Here is a 13,972-nt window from a genome sequence, read left to right on the forward strand (position 1 = left end):
CACACCCCTGAAGATGCCCCGCCAGCCACAAGCCCAGTGAGCCCACTGGGACTCAATCCCTCACCTCCCTTCCTGTTCTCCCCATCTACCCCTCTGTGCACGGACAGACTCCATTCCCAAAAGAGACACAGAATGGAGAGCTGGATGATACAGCCTCACACAAGGAGACCTCCTGCTGGAATTCTTTTTAGCCTGGGCCATGTCATCTTATTCGTGTATTCACAAAGGCTCTCAGTTACTACTGGCCTGAGTCCTAAACAAAACAGGGTCAAAGAGAATTCATCTCTGGCCTTCAACCTTCATCGGAGCCCTCTCTGCATCTACCTTGGTCTTATTCAAGGTACTCTCCTCCCCTGAATCTGTTGACACCTGAGTGTAGCACTTGGAACACGCCAAAACATGAACAGTGCCCAGCATATATTAGGCAGTTTTATGATCAAATATATTTGGGAAACAATTAAGAGTTAATACCTGTCACCCGAAGGCTGAATCTCACCTGCAGACATGGTCTGCTTGGCTGGACTGTTTTTAAAAACCCTGACTATGGATATCATTAGTTGGGGCATAGGCCCTCCAGTCCACACAATCCATACCAGGCCATTCTGCTTATTGACTTTACCTGCCTGGATCCTGTGGGCAGCTAAGGTTTTCAGCAGTGCAACTACATGAGGTATCCCCTGATATTGATTTCTCCCATGAACCCATTCCCCTCCCCCGAGCAATGTCCACTAAACATTCTATGGAACTCCTATTCTGAGCAATAGACTTTGAGAAATGCTGTCATAATATGGTCTCCCTCTCCAGAAGGGAACAATTTCATAGGAAGTCCCCTAAGGATACAGACCTAAGGGGGACAAGACATCCCCACTGTGTGGTCCCTGGGCACCTGATGAGGCCTTGACCATGACATGCATCATTGGGGACCTGATATATATTTTGGCCACATCTTTAGTGAGATTATAAACTCTGTGGGCAAAAGACTGAGTCACAGTTGATTTCGTATTCCACAGTGTCTGGTTAATGTTTGTGGAATAAAGAAAAGAACGAAAGTGTCGGAGGGGTTTGGAGGATGGGACTAGGCACTGCACTGGACTCAGCTCTAGCTGGCGCACGCGCACCCTGAGATCCCGGGATTAACGTCCACTCTGAGGATACCTGGGGCCACACGGCACTGGGAGACAGCTGCTGGTGCTGAGACCCCATGTTGTTGAGGTGGATGCTGCCGGGGGACAGGAGCGGCCGGGGCGGGAGGGCACTGCTGGCCCGGTTCAGGTCGGAGCTGGCCGTGTCTCCCATTCCTGTATCTGGAGGCCCCAGGTCCCCGTGGGAGCTCAGCATGGCCTGGGCCTGCCTGTCGCCTGGATAAGTCTTGGGCTGACCGTCCTCAGGCTGCTGGTGCTGAGGCAGGTGGCTCTGCTGGTACACAGGGTGGCCGTAGGGCTGCTGGGGCTCCTGGTAGTAGTACTGGGGCACGGAGCCCAGCTGAATCAGCTGGACTGCGTGCGCCTGCTCCGGGGTGTATTGGTGGGGGTCCCTGTGATAAGAAGGGGGCTGCAGGTGCATCTGGGGCTGCTGCGGCTCTGGCAAAGGCTGTATCATGGGTGGGGACTGGTAATACTGAGGTATCTGCATTGAACCCTGCCGCGGCTGCGGCTGTGGCTGGGGCTGTGGCGGGCGAATCTGCTGTTGCGGCGGTGGCTGCATTTCTTGCATGGACACCCGCTGCTGCCCACCATGTGGCTGTTGCTGCGGCGGGTAATACTGATGCGGTTGCAGCTGCTGCATGTGCTGGGATAGCATCTGGGGGGCCTGCAGCGACTGTCCTCCCTGCACCGGCATCTGGGCCAGCGGCTGCTGGTAGTCGTAATACAGGTGCCCTTGGCTTGGGTGCTGCCCGACCTGGAGAGCCGGTTTGGATAGCCCACTGGTGAAACCAGGGTGAGGCTGCTGGGACGCCTGCTGGTAGCGGGACGGGAGAGCCGGTGCTGGGGTCTCCATGGGCTTCTGGGACAGCAACTGGCGGAGGGCGCTGTCGGGCGCTCCATCCATCACCGCCGACTGGGTGTGCAGCACCTGGGCCATATTGTTGACCTGAATTCGCAGGTTTTGGTTGGCAAACACCTGGGTGAAAGAGTCTAGCTTGTGCAGGACACCGCTGGTGAGTTTCTGGGTCCGGATCTCGCTGGCCTGCGAGTAGGTGTACTGGTAGCCATCAGTGGGCTCAGCCTGGGTCGGCGCCCCCCACATCATGTTCGAGTTGGTCAGGTTGCCACGTAGCTGGACGTGGTTTCCAGGCCCTGCGTGGCCTCCCCACCCTCCCTGCCTCGAGGTATCCACTTGGCCAAGGTTTTTGGAGCCAACAGCCAAGCCTAGACCATCCCGAGTGTCTTGAGGGAAGTGGGGGGAGATGGGTGATGCTTGAGGGGCATCCATTCCAGCCCCGGGCACTGTATTCCCATAGTTGTGGTTCAGCCCGCCGTGGACGCCAAGTGGTGGCTGTTGGTAGAAAAGGTTCTCACCACCGTGGGCCACGTGGTTGGTCTTGTACAGCTGCTGGTCCCCCATGGTGCCTGCCCTGGTCGTGAACGTCCAGCCACAAAACCATACAAAAAGGTCAATGACACAAACCCGAAAGGACTGAAACCCTGAGAAGCAGAGAGAAAGCGTCCACACTACTCCACGGCTGACATGTCCGTGACCGTGGCTGCAGCCAGCTGTTCCCGTTGGCCTCTACCACGCATGTGCAGAGCGAGGGGTTTTACATCCTCACCCGGGCTAAGGGACGGACCAAATGCCACCGTGGTGAAGAGATGCTGCTCACACCTGCAAGACAAGTTGCAAAGGACAGGAAAGGACTTAGTTGGATGTTTTGCAATGAGCAACTGTATCTACCACGACTCTTAGAGAAATAAACACAAAACGGGAGCCTGGATTAGAAATAGCCAGTTTCATACACCACACCTTTACACTGATTCCGCAGCTCTTGACCCTCATGTGAGATGTAAACTCTCTTACTTTCAAGCCATTGCTTAACGGCTCATTAGCTCATCGATTCGTTAATTCATTGTTTTGCTCACTGATTAATTCATCCGTTCTTCTGGGACCCTGCTATTGAAAGCCCAGCAATACTGTAGGGCCTAAAAGGATATGAAGAAGTTTAAGACACTCATAAATCAATTCATCTGGTCAACAAACACTTATTAGACACAGACATTTACTAAGTGGAAGACACAATGCTTAAGGGAATGATTAAGACATGGGCCAGATCTCGAGGAGCTTACAGTGGAAAAAGGAGTTGGTCCATGAATAACTACAGTACGAGGAGGAAAGAGACGCATGTAATAGAAAGGGAAAAATAACAGATATGGAACTCATAGGCTGGAGGGTATACTTCTAGCACAACAGTTTCAAAGAAGAGCAGTGCATGTCAGCACACAGCTACTTGATCCTTTGGTATCCCTGCTCAAAGAAACATTCGTGCACAGTGCCGATCACCTGGCCAGAAGTCTATGATGTGCCTGGGCTCAATAAATAAATAAATAAATAAATAAATAAATAAGTGGATAAACAAATAGGCTGAGCCAATCAAGTTCCCTCTCTTAGAAACATGAACTAGGGGATTTCCTCTGTGGTCCAGTGGTTAAGAATCTGCCTGCCAATGCAGGGGACACGAGTTCAATCTCTGATCCAGGAAGAACCCCCATGCCACGGAGCAACTGGGCCCCTGTGCCACAACCACTGAGGCCACACTCAGAACCCTGAAAGTGAGACACTCTAATAAATAAGTAGGAAATCTTATTTGCAAGCTGGGTGGTTTCCAATTCTTGTTTTTCATTAGGAAGGTCCAGTAGAAGTAATTAAAATACAATTGTCAGTGATAGACCACTATGTGATTTTTGGTACATAACTCAGAAGCAGATCAAGAACACTGAGCTGACACCACTTTAATAAAACTCCTATTTTTTTCTATCTATTAGTTTATACGCATGAGGCTTTTCCGTGCTTACATCTATATAAATGAAAAATAGAAATATAATAGATGTCAGCCTGTGTCTCATATCTTATGCAACAAACAGTATTCTTCCATGGACAGATTAAAAAAAAAAAAACAGAAAAAAACAGAAGAAATAACCCAGCACCAGCAAGAGTCTACCTCTGGACCTGGGTGACAGCTGCATGGGTGGTGGTGCGCTTACTCTGTGATAACCTGAGTTGCACACTCGGACTTCATCACATGTGTATATGTTGTACGTCAATAAAAAATGACTTAGCCAAAGCGTGGAAACAACCTAAATCTCATCGACAGCTGAATGGATAAAGAAGATGTGGTGCGCGTACACACACAGGAATGCTACTCATCCACAGAAAAGAACAAACTAATGCCATTTGCAGCAACATGGATGCAACTCTAGATTGTCATACCAAGTGAAGTAAGTCAGAGGAGGAAAACAAATATCATATAACATCACTTATATGTGGACCTAAAATATAGCACAAATGAGCCTAACTACAAAAAAGAAACAGACTCACAGACATAGAGCTCAGACTTGCGGTTGCCAGGGGAGGAGAGTGGGGGAGGGACGCACTGGGAGTTTGGGGCTGGTAGATGTAAACTACCACACTGAGAATGGATAAACAACAAGGTCCTACTGTTTAGCACAGGGAACTATATGCAGTCTCCTGGGATAAACCAGGATGGAGGAGAATGTTTAAAAAAGAATGTGTAAAACTGAGCCACTGTGCTATACGTCAGAGATTAACACAACACTGTAAATTAATTATACTTCAGACAACACCCCCCAACACCGCAAACAAAAAAGTGTACTTACATGAAAAACAATCAAATGCTACTTTCTTTAAAAAGTCCTCAGTATCACTCAATATAATTTTAATTTTTATGTGTATTATTTATCCAAATTATAATATACTTCATGCTGTCTTGATCACTGCACACTTTTAATCATCATTATAATGATAACTCAAACAGGAAGAAAATTTTAGAACTTAGAACTTCATAATTTCAGGAAATTTTAAAAGTTTTAACTTCATATAAAATTGTTACAAAAAATTAGGATAGGGAAACAAACGATAGAGTTTTAGGGACAAAAAACATATTACATTAGGATAAAATTCCACAGGGGAAGTGAAACAGAAATAAAATTTCAGGACAAAAAGGAACACTGACTATTAATGAAGAACATGTTCATACATTTTTAAAATGGATGATGTGGGTATCAAATTCCATGGTGTTTAGATTCCACTGGATAAATTTAAAAGAGTGATGTCATAGTTTTACTTAAAAATATCAGTGTTTACAATGTACTGGAAATTGCATCTTTTGCAGACATATGATAAAAAATGTAGATGTAAACTTAAAAATGTGTGAGGGGGTAAATGGTTTTACAATATCCTTTTATGGGGGATTTTAAGCAGAAAGTTTTTGAAGATCCCCTCCTCCAACTGGGAGCAAATCTAAGTTGGTCTCTGTCCCTTTCTGAATGAGAAGAGATGGAGATGGACAAACTCAGGGTGAGGCATTTGGTTTGGTGGAATGAAGGGTGGAACAAGGAAAGCAGTGGGGTGGGACAAAGGCTGGCTAAACATGGCTGGAGCAGACCCTGAAGATGAAGCCTTGAGGACTCCCAGCGACCACTCCCTAAGAGGGTCTGACCTCCTGATCAGCTGCCTACTCCACACCCCCATTTCTAAATTCAAAGCAAACTCAACATCATCTCCCCCAAAATGGATGCTTCTCCAAAATCCTTAGGACTTCCCTGATGGTTCAGTGGTTAAGACTCCACACACCCAGTGAAGGGGGCTCGGGTTTGATCTCTGGTCAGGGAACTAGATCCCACATTTAAAAAAAAAAAAAAATCCTGCAGGCCACAACTAAGACCGCTGAGTGTGTGCAGGCTAAGTAGCTTCAGTCATGTCTGACTCTGTGTGACCCTATGGATTCTAGCCTGCTAGAATCCTCGGTCCATGGGATTTTCCCAGCAAGAACACTGGAGTGGCTTGCCGTGCCCTCTTCCAGGGCATCTTCCGGACCCAGGGATTGAACTTGTGTTTCTTATGTCTCCCGCATTAGCAGGTGGGTTCTTTACCACTAGTGCCACCTAGGAAGTCTAACTAAGACCCAGCACAGCCTAAATAAATAAATATTTTAAGAAAACAAACCAAAACAAAGTCTCACCCTTGACTCTTGCTTCCCCCTTAACCAACCACCACGACCCATCAATTTACCACCTAGTATTTTCTGAACTCGACCCACTTTCCTTCTGGTTCCACTACTAGCACCCTAGTCCAGGGCACTGTATTTATCTTCTGCACTATCCCCAAAGCATTCTGATTGGTCATCTCCCTGCTTTCAGTCATGTCCATTCTCCGCACAGCAGCAGCAGACTAAACTTTCCGAAATGTACTGTGATAACAACATCCCACTGTTTAAAACCTTTCCAAGACATCTTTAGTACCATTCAGTTTAAAATAAAAATCATAATGGGGCTGACAGGGTTACCCATGGTTTGTTCCCAGCCTCAGGATATAACCCTTTTCTCCTTGTTCTCCCCACCAACTCCCTGTCCACATTCCCAGTCACTCTGGTCTCCCAGAGTGACCAGGTTCCATGAATCTGCCAAGCTGTCTCTTACAACAGGACCTTTGCACATACTGCCCCTCCCCAATTTGGAGAGCTTTCCCCTTCTCTTCTTTACCTCTTCATCCAGCCAAGTCCTGGGCATCCTTCAGTTCTCAGCCCAAACTATACTTTCTTAGAAAGTCTATCCTAACCTCAACTGCCAAGGCTACATCAGGGTCATTTCTTTTATGTTCTCATAAAACCATATCCTTTTCCTTCAGACCACTCTTCTCAGCCTGTAACTGATTTCCACCAGTGTAATTATTTGATTCATGGATCTTTCTCTTACACCAGGGCAGGGACCATGTCTTTTTTTTTTTTCCCCTTGCCTATGATTCTATTCCCTAAATTTACCATAATTCCCAGTATATGGTAGGCCCTCTGATAAGAATTTCTTGATAGAGGGGTAATATTATTGAATGAGTGAATCCATAAATGGAAAAAAAATTAAGAGAACAATGATCAAGTGTCCTAGTGAACTGATATACAGGAAAAGTTATTCACTGTAAGCTGAGCGAGTATTAAATCCTCATAAAGAACAATTATATTTTACCTGGTCCTGATGGACAAATAGGGTTTACAGAGCTGAGAGGACCAGCAGGGGAATTCCACCTGTGGGAACATGCACAAAGGCAGAGAATCAGGTGCAGGGGTCCATGCTGAGGCTTCACATCCTTGTGAGGAATTCACTGATGATCAGGCTAAATTTGTATGGTCAGGGCTAAATTGTGGGGGTCTTAAAATGATCTTCAGGGATGTCCCTGGTGGCCCCTGGGACACCAAGCTCCCAATGCAGGGGGCCCAGGTTTGATCCCTGGTTGGGGAACTGGATCCCACATGCCACAACTAAAGATTCTGCATGCACAATTAAGGATCCTGCATGCTGCAACTGGGATCCCGCACAGTCAAATAAATGGAAAAAAAAAATTATGTCCAGCAGTGTTATCCAGTGGGCATTAGCCCTGGTGATATCAGAATGTCCTGCCTGGCTTAAACCTCAGCACGTAACCTTCCTCGAAAGCCTTGCACCACCGCAACCTCCCCCAGGAAGAATTACTTATTGAAACTCACCAGCCTCTGACCATGATCTGACTCCGTGTCTCTATATTATACACTGTGGGTGGAAGGGAAGCTAGATAATTTTATGTCTATTGACCTGTCTGCTCTGTTGTGTTCCCAGACTGCTGCGCAAGAGGGATTACTTGGTGTTCTGAGCTACTGTATCCGTTATTTGTGGATAATTTCAGAACTGGGAACGTAGTTTATTTATAAAGAACCCTAGAAAGCAGAAAACGCTAGAAAGTCAGAGGCGGGGCTCCCACAGTGTTTTGTCCCAGGCCAGCAGCATCAGCATCACTTGGGAACTGATTCTTTTTTTTTCCTTTAAATTTGTTTTTTATTGACATATAGTTGAATTATAATGTTGCACTAATTACTACTATACATCAAAGTGACTCAGTTACATATATACATATATATATATACACATTCTTTTTTCATATTCTTTTTCATTTTGGTTTATCACAGGGATTATAGATTATAGTTCCTACTGTGCCTTACAGTAGGACCTTGTCATTTCTCCATTGTATATACACGAGTTTGGGTAAATGCTGATTCTTGAGCTTCACCCAGACCCACTGAATGTGAGGGGTGGGGTGGGGCCCAGCAGTCTGTGCTTTTTTTAAAAAAACATTTCTTTTTGGCTATGTCGTGCAGCATGCAGGATCCCAGTTTCCCGACCAGGGATCAAACCTGAGCCCCTCCACCCCCGACATTGGGAGCACAGATTACCAGCCACTGGGCTACCAGGAAAGTCCTGGCAGTCCGTGTTTTAATGAGCCCTCCTGTTCAATCTGATGCCCTCTCAAGTTGAAGGTTGTCTGTAACTTCCAGACCTAGAAGACTACATGCCTCACAGTAGTAGGCAATCAAGAATCATAGACTCTGTATAAAGGCTCTAGGTTCGTCCACCGCAGTTCAACTGATTCACATTTGTTCCTTTCTATGGCTTAGTAATATTCCATCATATATATGTACCAAAACTTCTTCACCCATTCATCTGTTGCTTCATTGTGAAGCGACACAAGCGACATCTAGGTTGCTTCCTTGTCCGGGCTATTGGTGGGAGGGAAGCTCTAGAGGGAGGGGATATATTTATATATATGTGTATGTGTGTATATACAAACATATACAGTTATGACTGATTCACATTTTTGTACAGCAGAAACCAACACAACATTGTAAAGCGATTGTTCAGTTGCTAAGTCATGTCTGACTCTTCTGCAAGCCCATGGACTGTAGAACGCCAGGTTCCTCTGTCCATGAGATTTTCCAGGTAAGAATACTGGAGTGGGTTACCATTTCCTTATCCTCCAGTTAAAAAATTAACTTAAAAAAGTGAAAACAGATATCACAAAATGGAAAAAAAAAAAGAATCATATACTGAATGGAAGAGAGAAAAAATGACTTCCCTAGGGAGATGTACTGAAGTAACAGCAAAACCATATGCTACTTACTTCATTAAGTTTATATATTTTTGAATAGATACTAAATTCACATGGTTCAAAATTCAAAAGGTATAAAAGAGCATACAAAAGAGTGAAAACAATCTCAAATAAATGCTTGAAAATGAAAAGTTAGAGCAAAATTTTTATAAACGGTACTTCAGACAGTCAGTACCCCTCCAGACAATCACTCAGGTTTGTATATTCTAGAGACACTTTATGCTCATACAAGAATGCTTGTACACACCCCCACCCCTACCCCCATTTACATAGGCAGCAGCACACCAGGCCCACAGTTTAGCATCTGGTCAAATGTTTTTAAATAAAACACTTAAAACCTGGAAACTGTTCTTCTTGGTGGACTAGTCAATCCCACAGGACTGTCATAATACTAACTCAAGATTCAAGTCTTTATTATTTTGCTAATAAGGTAACTGCTTTTCTCATTATGTATAACACTTCTTATTGGGTAACTGGCACCAGGAACTTTTTCATTCATGAATGAATTAACAGAACAACTGCTTTCACATTTCTCTGGTCAAGTCCTTCCTCAGAACAAGACTCCAGGATTTTGGATTCAGCTCAACAAAAACACTGCCTGCTCAGAACCTGAGATGCTCGCTCTGATTTCTCTGAAGCATTAGAGTCAAACGACCAGGTTTGGTGTTATGCCCGCATTGGCTGTCCAGTCCTTCTAAGGCAGGGACAGCATCCTTTCCATTTGGGTCCCCAGAGACTGGGACACAGGCCGATGCTCAATAGACACTCCATGAGCTGCAATGCCAAGTCAGGCAAATGAGGCCTAAAGCACTTCACCCCCCGATTCCTATGCCTCTGACATGGACCGAGGGCCAGAATTTACTATTTTCTCAGGGTGCTAGAGTGCCAGAGTCATGGAATGCTGTATGTAGTAAGAAGGCTCTCCGGAGATGTTTTAGCACAGGGTTTTTCTGTACAGGGCCAGAGAGTAAATATTTTCAGCTTTGTGGGCCATACAATGTCTGTCACAGCTCTGCGGTTGCAGTGCGAAAGCAGCCATAAACCATATATAAATGTGTGGTTGTGTTCTAACACAATTTTATTTATGGACACTGAATTTTATATAATTTTCACATGTCAAGAAACAGTGTTCTTTTTTGGGGTTTTCTTCAACGTGAAAAACCCTTCTGGGCCCACAGGCTGTTCAAGGACAGGCGGGGGCTGGATTTGGTCCCAGCCCTGGCATGTTGACCTCTTGCTCTATTGCATCAGAGTCCCTCTCCCCTCCCCTTAAGCCCCCCGGGGGTACAGGAGACAGGACGCAGTCTGCAAAGAAGGATGGAAAGGACCATCCTTTGAATCAGAGAGAGAGAGAGAGAGAGAGAGGAAGTTGACTTTGGCCAACGGTTCTGCAAGACTCCTTTGCTTACAATTCAGGGTAACACCCGGCTCCCGCCAGACCACCACCACTTGTTTGAGGAAGAAAAACCAAAAAGATTTTCCTTTTTCTGACACCAGGCTATCCTTCAGGGACTATACACACAATTCCCCTAGTGACTTGGCTTCGGTCTTAGACAAGACTTCCTCTCAGGTCTGTCAAAGGAGCTTAACTTGGATCCTCCTGGAATCCTGTTCCCCGAAGGAGGCAGAAGCCAAGGGCAGTTCTCCAAGACATGGACTCGTGGCTCGTGGTCTCCTTTCTAGCAACGCTGTTGTTCTAAATGCTTTCTGATTAGTCTTCTAAATAAAGCCAGTGGGTGTTTTATAATCCAGTAACCCAATTACCGCAGACCAGTTCTGCCAATGCCAGCGATTAGAGCTGAGTCTTCCTCCATGCAGACTGCCTGGCCCGTCCTTACTCCCTCCCGCCCCCACTGCTCATGCTGACTCTCAGCCCTGGGCAGATGCACAAGGCTTCCTTTGGACACCAAGAGACATTTATTTCTCCATCTTTCAATCTCACCCTGTAACATCAATTGCTTCCTCCCAAGCCCCAGGAACCAGGAAGAAGCCTGACTCCCAGCCTGGAGAGTCTGCACTTCGCTTTCTGGGGCCGGCTCTCCACCAGGGCATGGAGATGGGAGCTATTTCACTTTCTGGGATGCAGTTAGTGCTCTCTCTGGGCCAATAGGAGTTCTACCGGAGAGTTAATTAACATCACCACCCCCAGCCCTCGTGACTGCCACATGCCGCTTCCTTCTCACCCTAGCTGGCATGAAGCAGTGTGGATGCTGAGGACACAGGGAGAAAAGGGGGGGCCTCAGGAGTCTAGGGGGGCTTCCTGGAGGAGGCAGACATGGTCTGAGGGGGCCCTGTTGATACATTCCTGGATACAGTTTTTCAAATCACCCCTCCTTGACAAATGGCTGGGACTAGGTGGGGAGATTAGGAATAAAAACTAGTCAGACTTCCCTTTATGGTTCAGTGGCTAAGACTCTGCACTCCCAATGCAAAGGGCGGGGATTCGATTCCTGGTCAGGGAACTAGATCCCTCATGACACAACTAAGACCTGAGACAGTCAAGTAAACAAACAAATAATTTTTAAAAAGGGATAAGGACTAGTTGGAAGTTGACAAGAGATGTGCAGAGAGAAGGCAGAATGGGGAGACACCTGAATCATTCACACGTGAGTCCCTGGGCAATCTGAACACTGACTATTTCCTCCTAAGGAGCTGCTGCTGGGAGAATTTCAGGAGCCATGTGACCATATTTTGAAGACCTACTTTGCACCAGGAGATATGACTTGGTCATGATCACTGGCCTCCCAGCCCGGAGACTGGCATCTGTGCCTGGCCTTATCTTCTGTATTCCTTCCTGCAAATGTACATGGAGGACCTACTGTGCCAGCGCCCTGCTAAGGGAGACAAAACCCTGCAAACCTATGTCTTGAAGCCCACAGTCTTGGTGGGGGGTGGAGGTGGGGTGGTGCAGGTGCCAGGCTTCCTAAAGAGCCAAAAAATTTCACAAGGAGGAGGTGGAGGGGGCAGAGGACAAAGCCTGGCAGGGGGCTAGGGTCACCTCAGCCAGCACCCAGGAGGTGCTGTGGGCCTGTCCCCTGCTGCTGGGGATTCAGGGAGGGGCTCGGCAGGGTGACCAGATGGAGGGGTCTGGGCCAGGGTTTCAGGGAGGAGCCTCCACTCCTGCCCCTGAGGACCTGAGGCTCAGGCCTCATGAATCAGCACTGCGGGGTGCAGCCAGAGAAGGAGCCCCATTCCCACAGCTGTCCCAGGCAGGGAAGGGAAGGGCTGGGAGGCTGGGAGGCTTCCCTCTGATGCAGCCCCAGGGAGCATGGGGTGAAGATGAGGGAAGGAGAGGTGGCTGGCAGGTAGATGTAGATTCACTGGTCCCACTCCCAGCAACAAGAAACCTAAGAAAACACAAGTCAAGCACCTGAGGACTCTGCTCCTATCACTCAAGCCCCACACCCAGCAGCACCCCAGGCCGAGCTGCTGGGAGGGACTCCAGCAGTTCAAGCAGCACAGACTGACTTCCTCTTCAGGGCAAGGGAGGGGGGCGGCCAGCACTGGCCCCTGGGTTGCACCAGCCCCCATCCCCAATGTCGCCCGGGATTCCAGGTAGGCTGCATGGTTAGGGGCTCAATTCACAAATGGACCAGCTGGCTTGGCTTTGGTCCGTGATGTTGAAGATGTTAAATTGTTCAAAAAACAAATGCCCCTGGACACCCAAGGCCTGGAGAAGGAGCTGGTGTATCAGGGGAAACCACCTCCCTTCTTTCTGGTAAGCAGCCCACAGTTCACTGGGTCACAAAGCCTGGGATGCTCCCTTGTGTGGAAATAAACGCATAAAGCTTCTAACGCTCTCTTGGTCCTTCTGTCTGTGTTCCAGGCTTCTCTGGTGGCTTGGACGGTAAAGAATCCGCCTAGAGTACAGGAGACCTGGGTTCGATCCCTGGGTTAGGAAAACCCTCTGCAGAAGGGAATGGCAATCCACTCCAGTATTCGTGCCTGGAGAATCCCATAGACAGAGGAGCCTGGCGGGCTACAGTCCATGGGGTTGCAAAGAGTTGGACACGACTGAGCGACTAACATGTACACTTGGCCCTTCTGTCTGCGTTTCGGACGGGAGGTACCCTGGGTTATGACGTCAGTGCCACTCTGGGCCATTCTGTCAACACACGGCCCCAGCCTGGGGCAATGCCACGGCCCTTCTGGCCCAGAGTTCTAAGACTTTGGGGGGAATGCTGGGAATCAGGAAACAAGCCAGAAGGACCTCTGGTGTCTGGGGCTGGAGGCCTTCCCAGCGGCATTTCCTGAGTCCGTCCCTCCTTCGGGCCCCTGTGAACCGGGTTCTGGCGGATCATCCTCAGTCCGCCCCCACCTTCCCAGCGGGGGTGAACTCATCGAGGGCAGCTGGAGGCCCCTTCTTGCTCATCTCCAGGACCCAGCCTAGGCCCCACACCTGGCACAAGCAGCTGTTCGCTCAGTGGAGCCAGACACAGGGCCTCAGCCCCCCCTCTCATTTCCCACCGCCCCAGAGCCCCTGGACTGAAGTCTGACTCAGTGGCTTGGCTGCCCCTGGCGATGCCTCCTTAGTCCTCGTGCTGAGCGAAGGAGGCCAGCCTTCCTCATCAGAGGAGAGGGCACCCTGACCAGGCTCCTACAGCCCGTGGGAAGCTGTTGAGGGAGGGGAAGCATAGGGTGGACAGACCCAGGGATGGAATAGCGAAGATACCCTGGAGGAGATGAACCGACGCGTGCTGTCGCGACCACTTTTGAGACCACTTTTGGGAGGGTCTTGTCCCAAATGACAGCACACACCAAGACTGAGGAAAAACTGCATGCTTTAAGTTACAGATGCTTCTAGGAATTCCAGTATTACGGAAAAAAGTTG

At 48.0% G+C, this 13,972-nt stretch overlaps 1 protein-coding gene across 13 annotated transcripts in view; it reads right to left on the bottom strand.

The window, feature by feature from the left end:
* Positions 1-13,972, bottom strand: part of TRERF1 (transcriptional regulating factor 1) — a 205,910-nt gene that overhangs the window by 37,743 nt on the left and 154,195 nt on the right. For all 13 annotated transcript variants that reach the window (XM_065912920.1, XM_065912921.1, XM_065912919.1 and 10 more), the window contains one exon: positions 1,156-2,823. In XM_065912920.1, coding sequence (XP_065768992.1) covers positions 1,156-2,565 — 1,410 coding nt within the window. In that variant the 5' untranslated portion in view covers positions 2,566-2,823. The remainder of the gene's footprint in view (positions 1-1,155; positions 2,824-13,972) is intronic.

Source organism: Muntiacus reevesi, chromosome 20 (assembly GCF_963930625.1).
Source record: "Muntiacus reevesi chromosome 20, mMunRee1.1, whole genome shotgun sequence".
NCBI lineage: Eukaryota > Metazoa > Chordata > Mammalia > Artiodactyla > Cervidae > Muntiacus > Muntiacus reevesi.